The sequence below is a fragment of the Nelumbo nucifera genome, chromosome 5 (genome assembly GCF_055504915.1).
Source record: "Nelumbo nucifera cultivar China Antique chromosome 5, China Antique-T2T, whole genome shotgun sequence".
NCBI classification, from domain to species: Eukaryota; Viridiplantae; Streptophyta; class Magnoliopsida; order Proteales; family Nelumbonaceae; genus Nelumbo; species Nelumbo nucifera.
In genome coordinates, this window is record NC_142653.1 from 21,293,255 (window position 1) to 21,306,459 (window position 13,205).

The following is a 13,205-nucleotide window of genomic DNA, read 5'->3' on the forward strand; positions in this document are numbered from 1 at the left end:
CGGGGGTAGCAGCTCTCACGTCAGATTCTAGAGGAGACTCAAGCTGGACCTTCCCCGGTTTAACGGAATGAACCTGGACGGATGGCTCCTTCAGATCCGTCAATACTTTGAGATTCAAGAGGTGTCGGAGGAATAGTGGATAGCCATGAAATGTTTGAGTTTTGAAGGTAAGGCATCTGAATGGTATTGCTGGTTTCGGGATCTCCATCCCTTACCCACTTGGAGATAGTTTTTTGAGGCTATGGACGGGAGGTTCAATGGTCCCATGGGATTGAACTGTGCTGGTAGGTTGGCCAAGCTCACCCAGGTGACCGGAGTTCAAGAATATCTTGAGGATTTTCAGAGACTGTCAAGCCGCGTGAAGGGGCTATCGGAGGAGTTTCTCGTGGGTTGTTTTGTGGTAGGACTCTGAGTCGACCTCAGAGCGGGTGTCAAAAAATTTGAGCCTGTCACACTATCCTGGGCCATACGGTTGGCTCTTCTCGAGGAAGAGGAGAGCAATGCGAGGAGGAGGCTCGGTCGGGCGAAGTTCCAGAAATCCAAGGATCCTGTACCCAATTCGACCACTACCAAGGTGCCGAAGATCAAGAAGATAACTCCCGCAAAAGATAGAAAAAGGTGGGCCAAGGGACTGTGCTTCCACTATGATGAACTCTACCACCCCTAGCACCATTATAAGAACCCCAAACTGTTTTGGATCGTGGGGCCACAGGAGGAGGAATCATAAGTCACAGATGATGAACTCGGCTAATCGGTGGACAGAGGCGACTATGAGGTAACACCCGAAATTTCTCTACAAGCATTAATCAGGAGCAATTCTCCCCAGACTATGAGATTGTTGGATTGGATGGGTAAACATCCCTTGCACATTCTGGTGGATAGTGGGTCGACCCACAACTTTTTAGACCCACGTCTGGCCCAAAAAGCCAATATCACACCTACCTCGGATCAGGCATTTGAGGTTGTAGTTGTCAATGGTTAGAAGCTCACTGGGAACGGTGTCTGCCTGGGGGTGGCTATACAAGTCCAAGGCACCACCATTACTACGATTTCTTCCTCCTAGCTCTAACGGGGTATGATACGGTACTGGGAACTCATTGGCTTAAAACACTGGGCCCGGTCCAAAGGGACTTTAATACAATGAGCCTTCAGTTTTCAGATAAGCTAGGTACACATATCCTCAAGGGAACAGAACAGCAAGAGACCCAAGAGACTGATTCCATTTAGTGGGCCGTTAGTAAGGCCCATCAGGTCTACTTACTACAGATGGTGGGCCAAATGGTAACACAAGAAATCAACAGCCCATGTATGAAGATTGATAAAATACTAACTGAGTTTTCTGATGTATTTGAAGAACTGGTAGGACTACCCCCAACCAGAGGTTATGAACATGCTATTAACCTTGAAGAAGGGACTGGCCCCATAGATGTTTGTCCATACAGGTACCCCCCATTTCCAGAAGAACGAAATTGAGGGACTTATTAAGAAGATGTTCCGTGAGGGTATAATCCGCCCCAACACTAGCCCATATTCTACCCTAGTGCTTCTGGTTAGGAAGAAGGATGGGCCTTGGAGATTGTGTGTGGATTACCGGGCTTTGAATAGAGTGACCATTCCCGACAGGTTCCCCATTTTGGTAGTTGATGAACTGATTGATGAGCTGCAAGGAGCATGTATTTTCACTAAGCTGGACTTGAGGTTTAGTTACCACCAGATTCGAATCAAATACGGTGATGAGCATAAGACCGCTTTCAGAACTCACGAAGGGCATTATGAGTTTCTAGTGATGCCGTTTGTTCTTAGTAACGCCCTCTCAACCTTCCAAGTGTTAATGAATGAGATTTTTCATGAGTACATTCAAAAATTTGTTCTGGTATTTTTTGATGATATATTAGTTTACAACAGATCCACCACTGAACACATAACTCACTTAAGACTAACCTTGGGGGTTTTGAGAAAAAATAAATTGTATGCCAGAATGAAGAAGTGCAGGTTTGCCACAGATCGGGTTGAGTACCTGGGACACATCATTTCAGCTGACGAGGTAGGCATGGACCCAGATAAGATACAAAGCATTCAGAACTGGCCCAAGCCCAAGACACAAAAAGAATTAAGGGGGTTTTGGGGCCTTACAAGTTACTATCGCAAGTTTATTAAGGGGTATGGGCTCCTAGCAAGGCCACTTACCCAATTGCTCAAGAAGGGAGGCCGGGCTTGGGCGGTAGAGGCTGATTTGGCTTTCTAGAAATTGAAGACAACAATGACCATAGCCCCCCTACTGTCTCTTCTAGACTTCTCAGTTCCTTTCACCATTGAGTGTGATGCATAAGGAAACGGGGTTGGAGCGGTACTCTCCCAGAATGGTCGACCCTTGTCCTATTTCAGCAAAGCTCTATAGGATTGGGCCCTCTCACTCTCGACCTATGACAAGGAACTCCTAGTTGTGGTGATGGCCACTCAAAAATGGAGGCCATATCTGTTGGGAAAGAAATTCACTATCCGGACTAACCACCGCAGCTTAGTATATCTAATAGAACAAAAAACCCATACTCCATCCCAGCAAAAACTCATAAATAAATTAATGGGCTTTGATTTTCAAGTACTGTACAAGAAGGGGAGAGAGAACCTTATTGTGGATGCTCTCTCAAGGTGCCACACCGAAACTTTGCATGCCCTCTCAAAACCAATTCCTAGCTGGATTGAAGCACTTAGAGAAGAGGTGACCGCTGATCCAGACCTACAAGTGCTCAAGGAGGCCATACTTAGAGGAGACAAGCCAGGCCCAAGGTATGAAGTAAAGCATGGGCTCATTTGGAAGAATGGGCGGGTGATGCTAAGCTCAAATTCCCAGTTCAAAACCAAACTCTTTGAAGAAGCCCATTGTTCCCCTACAGGTGGGCACTCGGGGTACCAGAACACATTGCAACGCCTCAGGCGGATCTGTTTTTGGAAGGGCTACGGGAAGGAGGTGTGGGTGTGGGTCCGAGAATGTGATCTTTGTCAATGACACAAGGCCGAGAACCTCCCAACCCCGGGACTACTCCAACCTCTTCCTATCCCTGAAAAGGTGTGGGCTGAAATATCCATGGATTTCATTGAAGGCCTTCCAACTTCAAATCACAAATCAGTGATCATGGTGATAGTGGACAGGCTGAGTAAGTGTGGGCACTTTCTCCCTTTGTCCCACCCATATACAGCCTAGGATGTCGCTCAAGCATTCATAAACGGGGTATTCAAGCTGCATGGGATGCCAATATCGATCGTAAGTGATCGAGACCCAACCTTCACTAGCCAGTTCTGGAAGGAGTTCTTCAAGCTTCAGGGGACCAAGCTCTGTATGAGTTCAGCTTACCACCCCCAAACCGATGGGCAGACCAAGGTCCTGAACCAGACCCTTGAGACATACCTCCGGTGTTTTACCAGCTTTCTTCCCTATCGCTATACCAAATGGCTCTCTTTAGCTGAATGGTGGTACAATACCACACACTATTCCTCAGCTAAAAGTTCTCCATTCAAAATTGTTTATAGGTATCCCCCTCCAACACTATTATCATATGTGCCTGACACCACTAAGGTACAATCAGTGGATGAAGAATTAAGGGAGAGGGAGGTCATCCTAACTAAGCTCAAAGACAACTTGAGGCAAGCCCAAGAAAGGATGAAGCGTTTTGCAGACCAGCATCGAACGGAGAGGGTATTTGAAGTCGGAGACTGGGTCTATCTATGCTTGCAACCATACCGCCAAAGCAGCATAGCTACAAGGAAATCCCAGAAGCTATCAGCTCGGTTCTTTGGACCATTCCAAGTTCTGGACAAGATAGGCCCAGTAGCTTATCGTCTAGACCTACCAGCAGGATATAAATTACACCCAGTCTTTCATGTTTCTTGGTTGAAGAAGAAACTGGGGGCCCATATACACCCCATGGCCACCTTGCCGCCTTTGACAACTGAAGGCACTCTCCTACCCAGCCCAATAGCGGTACTAGATCAGCGCATCATCAAGAAGGGAAATCAAGCTGCAACAGAACTCCTAATCCAATACTCCTCCAACAGATGCCACATGGGAGCTCTGGACTGATTTTCTGAAACGATACCCCGACACCCATCTTGAGGACAAGATGAGTTCTAGGGGTGGGGAGTTGATATGGATCCCGAACCCTGCTGACCCGACTCCGAATACAACCCAGCAAGGGCACACGGAAACGATACCCGACACCCATCTTGAGGACAAGATGAGTTCTAGGGGTGGGGAGTTGATACGGATCCCGGACCTGCTGACCCGACTCCGAATACAACCCAGCAAGGGCACCCGCCACCCGAGCACTACCCTGCATGAGGGTCACATGCATTGCATGGAAGAATATTCCCAGTGGCAGAGGATCAATTCGGTTATCATCCACTACTAGCTATAACGGTTTGAGTTATATAAACAACCCCGTCTATGAATAAAATCATCAGAGTGAATTAAATATCCATTGTTCTTGTCCTTATACTCCTCTGTGAGCGGTGCCGGATACCATTGCTCGGGGAAAGAAGAAGATCTCTTCTGAAGGGAAATTTGGCCCGACTTCGTGATCGCCCGACACGTGGCGAAGGCAAGCAGCTCGGGGCAGTAGAGCGCCCAAAGCGAACATCGGAAGCAAGTCCAAGCCCACTACCGAGCCCAAAGCTCCAGACCGCTGTACTTAGCCCGAGCTCCCTACTAGGAGCCCGAGCTCCCTGTAAAGAGCGAGCTCCCTAAGTCCGAGCTCCCCACTAGGAGCCCGAGCTCCCTGTTAAGAGCGAGCTCCCTAAGAACCCGAGCTCCCTAAGTCCGAGCTCCCTACTAGGAGCCCGAGCTCCCTGTTAAGAGCGAGCTCCCTGTTAAGGGTCCGAGCTCCCTACTGAGAACCCGAGCTCCCTACAAGGAGCACGAACTATACTGGGCCCCGAGCCTCACAAAGCTGACCCGAGCTGGCCCATGGCAGCTCGGAACACTCCAAACCGAACTCAAGGCACCTCGCTCGCCACTCCAACACTTCACTCCCAGAGCACCAGGCCAGCCAAACGTACCCGACACCAAGGACGTCCGTGTCCAAGAGCGACGTACCTGACTAATTTGGGATCTGACGCCTGACAGCCGCATTTCAAACGGCTTCCTGCCACCGCCACCTGCAACCGTCGTTACTTGCCGCAAAGACGGCTCCGACAAAAGGAACAGTGGCGGTTCTGTCCGACTAGAGGAAATGACACCCGAACTGGCAGGAGTTCAGAAGTAATCATGCCCGACCTGATGGAAGCCTGGAAGTGAGTGCGCGAGGTGGTTATAAAAGGCTTCTACCCCCCAGGAACGAGGTATGCTAACTTTCGCGCTATCTGGTTTATCTTGCCTTTGAAGGATTCTAACTTGAGCTTCGGAGCCCTTACGCCGGGTTCTCCCCGGAGCTTCCCTTCTCCTTCCGTTTCAGGTCCCTGTTACTCAGTTCAGAGGCAAGATCATCGACAGCTAAGACCGGCCAAATTGTGCATCATCATTGAAGAATCGAATGTGTTTCCGCAATGTTTGGATTTGAAGGAGAGAAGAAAAATAGATGCTGTTATGGGCTGATCAAAGATTTTATGCAAAATGGTAGTGAAATTCGGTATAGAATTACTCATCTATCCTTCTTCACTTGACTATTTTTCTCGTTTTACCTAGTCCAATCCAGATGCCTGAATTTAGGAATTATTAATTGGCATATATTGTTTATAAAGGTAAGTAATCAGCAATCACAATCAATCTTTTTCTTCCCCTTTTGTTTTTCGGTAATAGCCATAACAATTATTGGATTAAGATAACCCATAGCTTATTTAGATCGGTGTATGAAAGATTGAAGGTTGAAACCTCAGTGCAGACATGTTCGAATAAGCAAATCAGTTCAAGATTAGAAACAGTTGATAAATGAACACAATCATAAACATAATCCCCCCAAGTATCTACCATCGACACAGATAGGCATTCTATAACAAAGATGAACCATTGTATATGTGGTTCAATTGATTGGGATGAACTTATCTCTACTTTCTTAAAAGTTAAAACCAGAAATATTGATAAAAAAAGTTCAAACCAAAAATGAATCAATATTAAATGATAATATGGAGCTCCATTTCGGTTGAAAACCATGAGGAAATGGTTTCTTTTCATGTGAGAGCCAAATAGCCTGTCAGCATTTATGAGGACACACGCATCAAAAAAAAAGAAAGATAAGATGCCTGTGAAAAATTCCTGAAAATGTTCAGTGACTGAGCATATACAGAAACAAAATCGAATCAGCAAACGAAAGGCATGGAACCAAAAACAAGACAAGATAAAAATAAAAAATAAAAAAATAAGCTTAACATTAACAATGGCAGTGTATCTTGAGATTTATAGGAGTATGCATGGAAGCATGGACAGCTATTATCAATTGGGCAGAACTCCAGTACAAAGTTAACTGTAGGGCTGATATACTGCTTTGCATTCTTTCTGTTATTAAGCAAGAAGTGTTCGGCAAGTGCCTTTAACAACATAAACAATGACATAATACAATACGATTTTACTCATTTAATTGCATAAGCAAACTTTGTCGGTCGTATGAAATTGGCAAGTCCTGTACAGAATGAAAATTGTGAGAGAGGGGTGGCAGACATGGAGCTTTGACCATCAGGTCTCGGCATCCATTTCTACAGGAACAGAATACAATATTCATAGTCATAATAAACATGTGCTTCTCTGCTTGAAAATAAATGGATAACTAGTTGGCAGACGGGACATATGAAGAGATATGGCTATCATGCGCTGAGAAATCCTTGGCTGTTGATGGTATAGTCCCTTTGACTATTGACAAAGACTTTCAAACCCCATATATTCATTATGCTCAAGCTTCTCAACCATATCCGCTATGCCCACACCACCTGCAATGTAGAAAACAGATTGATGAAGCCCTTTGCTTTTAAGCTTGTAGGTTGAGATTTTCCATTCAACTAGCTACTTACCTAAGCCAATTGCACTCACAAAGATGGTTAAAGCTAGTATGAAGATGATCAAAGATGCACGACCGAATAGCCTTATTAACTTTCTCACCACATGCTGACCAGTGAATGCAGCAACGGTTGCAATTAGAACAAAATAAGCAGCTGCAACAGCAAGTGAAATTCACTTTCAATGTTATCCAAGGTAGTAGTAATAGGAGGTAATTCTATGTTAACTTTAGGCAGTAAGTGGAATTAATGTCTTTCTCAGATTCCTCCAACCTAGAACTTAGTTTTTTTTGGAACTCCACTTCGAAATCATGAAGGTTTTCAAGTCTTGTAACTTTGTACAACTATTCATATGAATCATATTTTAATTTAGTTAATGTATTATATTCTATTTTCTTTTTCTTCTACTGAAAACAAAAGATGATGTTATATCTTTCCAATCTTTTGTCAAGGAAGCTGGTTGTTGCTACTTACCATACGGGACTGGAAAACGTTTTAGAAGGTAATACTGTATAACTGACATGGATGATGAGAAAACCATTACAAAGGTTGATGTACTGCTTGCTACCTGCAAGAAGAGGGGAGGAAAAAAAGCTTTATGAAACAATACCAGAAGTATGATATATCCTTTGCTACAGGGAAATCTGTGACCAATTTGGCTAATCTTGCCAAATCATAATACAGTACCTCTTGCTGCTTCAAAATACGAAATAGATAAATTTTCTACAAGACAACCATATCTCTAAATAAGGTTTTGTTTTCAGACAGAATAACATACAAATATATCATCAGAGGTGAGAGTTGCAAATTTTGGGAGAATCTAATTTCTCCCAAAATGGCAAACCTGCAAGGAAAGTAAGATAATTGAATTTCTCCCAAAAATTTTGCTGAGAAACCCTAAGGAACAGTAATGCTATTGATTAGCATTACTTTTGGAATTTGGCTTTGTCTGATACAGAATCCCCCCCTCCAAGCAGAAGGGTCTTATTCTTAAATTCTTATTGTAATCAATTTTGGTCAATTCTAAAAGCTTGTCATGTGGGAAATCTATTTTTCCTTTTTAACAGTAATTGGTGTATGGGCATACCTGAGGAGGAATCCCTAGTTCAAGAAAAAGGGGTCCCAGGATGAAGCCTCCTCCAAGACCAAGCAATCCGCCAACTACACCGGCTACAATCCCACACAAGCAGTAAAAGAAAAGTAGGTGCACTTTCAAATTTGTTACTTCCTTTCCCTTTGATGCAATTACCCTCTTTCCTTTGTATAAGCATACAGCTTCATAGAGCGACACAGAGACAGCAATAGGTACCTTCAAAACATGAAATAATCGTATTGAAACAAACTGGTTGAAGTACCTGAACCTTAAGAGGAATACTTGATCAGACCAATATAAGGTAAATTGTCTCATTTTGACTACTCAAAAAGAGCATTTTCCTTTCAGAAAGAGGCTCTAGGTAAAAGACAAACATAGAACAGGTGGATTAGCGCATGACTTGAATGCTGGAGCATTTTGGTGAGAACAAAGATACTCCAGGGCTAGAAGAGCTTTCAAAATAGAACTTTATTGGAGGTAATGCTCCAAATTTTAGATTGTTTATCAACTTTTGTAGCCAAGTGAAAACATTACTTCTAGTATAAGATCTGCTACTTGCTAATTTTTTGGTTCCATATTATGTTTGTGAATGATCATTTTCAGCTCAGAGGCCTCACCTGCAATAAGTTTAGAAGCCAGTACTCAAAAGAGCAAGTTTTCGCATAAGTCTGCACAGACATTCAGCCAGAGGATAAACGTTATTTCCATGTCACTAGGCAGCAGTGCAATGCATTCAAGACTCAAACAGTGGATTTCTTGGTATATTACATCCATGAGCAAAGCAACTAACCTTAACTATCTGCACAGCAAGAATGGCCACCCATACAGAGACAAGCAGAGTAAGTTCTTTCCAGTAAATGTTGTCCATCACGGGAACCTGGACATTGATGGCAACAATAATAAAGTCTAACTTGAGAGTTTTCAGAAATTGATCAAATCTGCAAATAACTTTCATATACACTTAGCAGAATTACCTGGTCATCCAGCGCTGAAGATGGACCGCCGGGTAGTGGTTTGTAATCCAGCCCAGGACCATCTGAAGTTCAAAACATAATTAAGTTAGTAAGTTACTGATCTAAGATGATTGTCCTTATCCTTGGAACTCATTAGGGTTGTCAATATGTCGCAGATCAAAACCAATACGAGCCCATTATATATGGTCTAGGTCTGCATTATGTGTCCCAAGTATAAATGGGTCAGGATTGGTTTTGGTTGTGCTGAACCGAAATCGGATCTTATCAGGCCAGACTTGATGGTGCCGATTACAGACCCCATATGGTCTGGTTCAGAACTGGTCTGTACGTGTATTTGATAGATCAGGATTTGGCCTATCCTTAGTCCTTACCAGAACCAGACCCGCTACATTAACAGCATCATGCAGTCGTATCTTTCATGTCCTGCCTACATGATCCTAGTTTTTAGGAGGATTTTGGGAATTTTCTTATAGGCATTGAATACTGACTAATGAAATGGTGGATATAGATGTTCTGAAATATGGTTGGGCATCCAGGATTAGGTGAGTTTCTGGTGGCTGATGTCTTCCATAGACTTGTTCTTTCACTTTGTCAAAAAAACAAAAACGCCATCCTTGAATTTCTGGGATATCTTTGGTTAAGAAAGAAAATGTCATTATCCGTATTATTTCAAAATTTCTTTGGATATTCTGGGGAGTGGGCATTTTTCACATTATACAATTCTTTTGCCATATATTTAGCATTCACAGGGAAATTTATGAGATTTTGCTTGAAGGAAGGGACTTTTGGCAACTCACCAGTTGGTTTAGTCTCTGGCTCCAACAATCTAGCTGCCTCCTGGAAGTCAACAAAAAAGAAAACCATCAATTAACAAAGTCCAACAAGGGGAAGAGCTGTAGAGGTCGGGATATAGCAAGTGGGGACTGGAGACGCTTGCCTTCTTCATTATTGTCTCTTTCTTCCATGTCTCTATGCCTTTGAATAACGCTTTAGTTGAAGTACCTATCACCATAATTATAGACCGAAATTCAGACACCGACCTCGGCAGAGTTCAACCATACCCACGTACGTACATATAAATTGTATTGACTGCTATTTAACAAATCATCTCTGGGCTGTTCGAGAATTAGCCCGCTGTAATTATCTGGGAGATTGAATCCCACTGAATTAAAATTATGTATCGTTTTCTAATCTTCTGCTACGTATGTCAAGAACCCAAGAAAGAATCAGATCGAGTTATGCTATTCTGTAAGCAAGAAGGAAGACGCTTCCAAAAGAAGCTGAAATTGATATATTTTTTTTCTTTTTACCCAGAAACAGGATGATAAGCAGAAGAGTAACCATCCATTCAGCAAAGATGACATTGAAGGCAACCCCAATGCTGATGCCTAGCATGAGCATCGGCTGAAAGAGCAAGGCGAGGTCAAAATCGATGACGGGCAAATCCAGCGTTGGGTGCCGGATCCTCAGATTGTAGTACACTGCTGACCCTGCCGCACCCATTATCATACCTGCAAAAGTTGATTGTAGAAAGTAAAAAAAAAAATTAGATACTGAATCAAATTAAAATGAAATCTAGGACTGTATATGTGTTTTCACCTCTCTAGTAATCCGCATAAACTAAACGAGGCTTGGCATTTTCCAGCTAAACCACAACAAATAACAATTTCATTCAATCATCAATCAAATACAGAAATTTTAAACCCAAATTCTGAAATTGAAGATGTTCTCACACTTGTATCCATTTCTGGGTGGCTGAATGGAATCTTTATAAGGATGACCATTTACAATCCAAAAGTTATATATATATATATATAAAAAAAAACAGCAATAAGAAAAAGCAATTTATTGCTAGTTGAAAAGATTAAAAGAACTGGAAACAGAGGTGATGAAAGAAAGTAGACTAAAGGGTGTTCTACAACATTATGTTCAAAAACAAAAGTAAACATGTTGTCAAACACCACCAAATATAATTTTGTCACGTGCATAGAATCATCTATAATATACATAAAAATTTACTAAAAATACACCGTAAAAACAAAAAAGAATCGATTTATTGTAAGTTTTGACGGAACAAGGACATGGGTTAAAGTAATAGAAATGATTTTAACTTTCATTCTAACTATCAAAAAAATAAAAGAAGAAAAAATGATTTGGACACTCATAATTTAACAATAGATCAGAATGTACCCTACCGGCCCACCCATGTAGTTGGGATAAGGTTTAGATGACAATGAGGACTAGGAAGACGAAGTAATGACTAAAGATCCATCGGAAATGCATCAAAGCACCTTGTCTACGAAAACTTTTGCTTGTAAATCAAAATTATGTAATGTTAGCAACTTCATTAGTTTATGAATATTTGCAGAAAGAGACAACCCGGATCATACCCACAAGAATTTTATTCACGAGTTTACATTTCCGTCCCATAACGTCCCACAGCATATTCTCCCTATGCATGCGCATTGGGAACATCTATCATCAGGAGTGATATTATTATTGGGAGATCTTCCCAATACGTTGTGGGGCGGAGATGTGAACTCCTTATTCACACCTACTCACAAGATACTATAACTGTATATTGCGAACATAAATGATAACGCGCAAATATAAAAGATGTTCTCAATGTACAGCTTATAGTAATATGTGGGTAGGTGCGGATAGGGTTCTCGTGGGTAGGTGATGGAAGTGTGGTCAAAAGTGGTGGGGGCAGTTTCCTCTTAATCAGTTTTATTTATGTATGGAAAATTGGGGATACGGGGGAGAGAAAAAACAAATGAATACGGACATTTGGAAATTGCAGTAGAGGACTTTGCGTCGAAGCCGATGATCAAGGTGAGCATCGGCACGAAAATCCCACCACCGCCGACGCCTCCAACGCTGCCAAGTGCTGCTCCGAAGAATCCGATTATTGAACCCAGTACCAATCTCCACTCAAGCTTCATTTCCTATACAGCAAACCCAGAAAGCATTAATGAAAAAATAATTAATAAATAGTACTACAGAAGAAGAATTTCTTCAATGGATCTCCTAGAAAAACTAGAACAGAGTATCTAAAATCCTATTAACTCATCAGTTATCAACAGCATAATTACAGTCAAGCAGAGAGACTGAGAGAGAGAGAGAGTACCGGCCAAACATGGTGATAAGTAGAGTTTTCGTTCTGTCGGAGTAAATTAATGAGCCTGACCATATACCCATCTTCTCTAATCTCCTTCTCAACCAAAACCTGTTGATCAACACCTCTTAAGAGCCTCTCTGCAGCACCTACCTGACACACCATCATAACACCCCAAAACACCACCCATGCTGCAACAATTGTACGGTTCACCGCAAAAGCAGCCATCCACTGTGAATGTGCGTTGCTGAGAAAGAGAGAGTGAGAACTCTTTTTTTCTTTCTTTTCTCTCTGTTTTTCTTTTTTTTTTTTCCCCTCTCCTCCCCCTCCCTGTCTCTCTCTCTCTCCCTCTGCTTGACTGCTACAGGCAACCAGATAGACACTAGAGAAGGAGTTCAGGATTGAAAACAGTAGTCCACGCCTTCAACTTGCTTTGCCTATCATCTCTCAATACAGCGTGCGTATTTATAAATTATAACTAACAACAATTAAAAATTAATTTGCTCCTCTTTTTCTTATTGGTCACGTATTAGGTAACGTTAGTAATGTGAAGATTCTTTCACCAAAAATATATTCAATTGGATAAATTTTTGGGCGAATTACAAAGATTAGTGACAAATACCTCTCAGAACTTTTATTTGCAATAAGGACCCCCTAAACTTTCACTTTGAAACAAAGACTCCCTCACCGTTAAGTCAAATTTTGGAAGGCATTAAATTACCAAAATGCCCTTTTTGTAATTCATGGGATTAGAAATTAAAATATCAAAATGACAAAAATGGGCAAGATAATTCCCATTCTCTCTACTCTTTGTCCATTTTCTCTTTAACCCTAATAAATCCAAAAACATTGTCAGACCCAATTTCATGAGAACCCTATATCACTTTCCGGTATGTCTTTGCTGGATATGGAAAAATCTCTGGCAATAAAAAGTAGGAAAAATGACGGTTCAGCCCAGGGTCAGAATTTCTAGGCCCAAAGTATAATTGGGTAGGTGTCAGCTCAGAATTGATGTTAATTCACGGTAGGCATTGATGTATAA

General features: G+C 42.1%; 1 protein-coding gene across 2 annotated transcripts; it reads right to left on the reverse strand.

The window, feature by feature from the left end:
- Positions 1 to 6,453: 6,453 nt before the first annotated feature.
- On the reverse strand, positions 6,454 to 12,609 carry LOC104595716 (sulfite exporter TauE/SafE family protein 3-like). Of its 2 annotated transcripts, none has more exons than XM_010256574.3 (12): positions 12,176 to 12,609; positions 11,834 to 11,993; positions 10,356 to 10,556; positions 9,983 to 10,047; positions 9,843 to 9,882; positions 9,046 to 9,107; positions 8,862 to 8,948; positions 8,689 to 8,739; positions 8,066 to 8,287; positions 7,453 to 7,546; positions 6,994 to 7,134; positions 6,454 to 6,912 (listed from the first exon to the last, which is right to left on the reverse strand). In XM_010256574.3, exons 1-12 carry the CDS (start codon positions 12,389 to 12,391, stop codon positions 6,836 to 6,838), a joined length of 1,416 nt encoding a protein of 471 aa, XP_010254876.1. In that variant the 5' UTR covers positions 12,392 to 12,609; the 3' UTR covers positions 6,454 to 6,835. The 2 variants fall into 2 exon arrangements, with proteins under 2 accessions (XP_010254876.1, XP_088745262.1); XM_088889136.1 differs by lacking the exons at positions 11,834 to 11,993; positions 12,176 to 12,609 and adding exons at positions 10,645 to 10,690; positions 10,779 to 10,957.
- Positions 12,610 to 13,205: the final 596 nt, after the last annotated feature.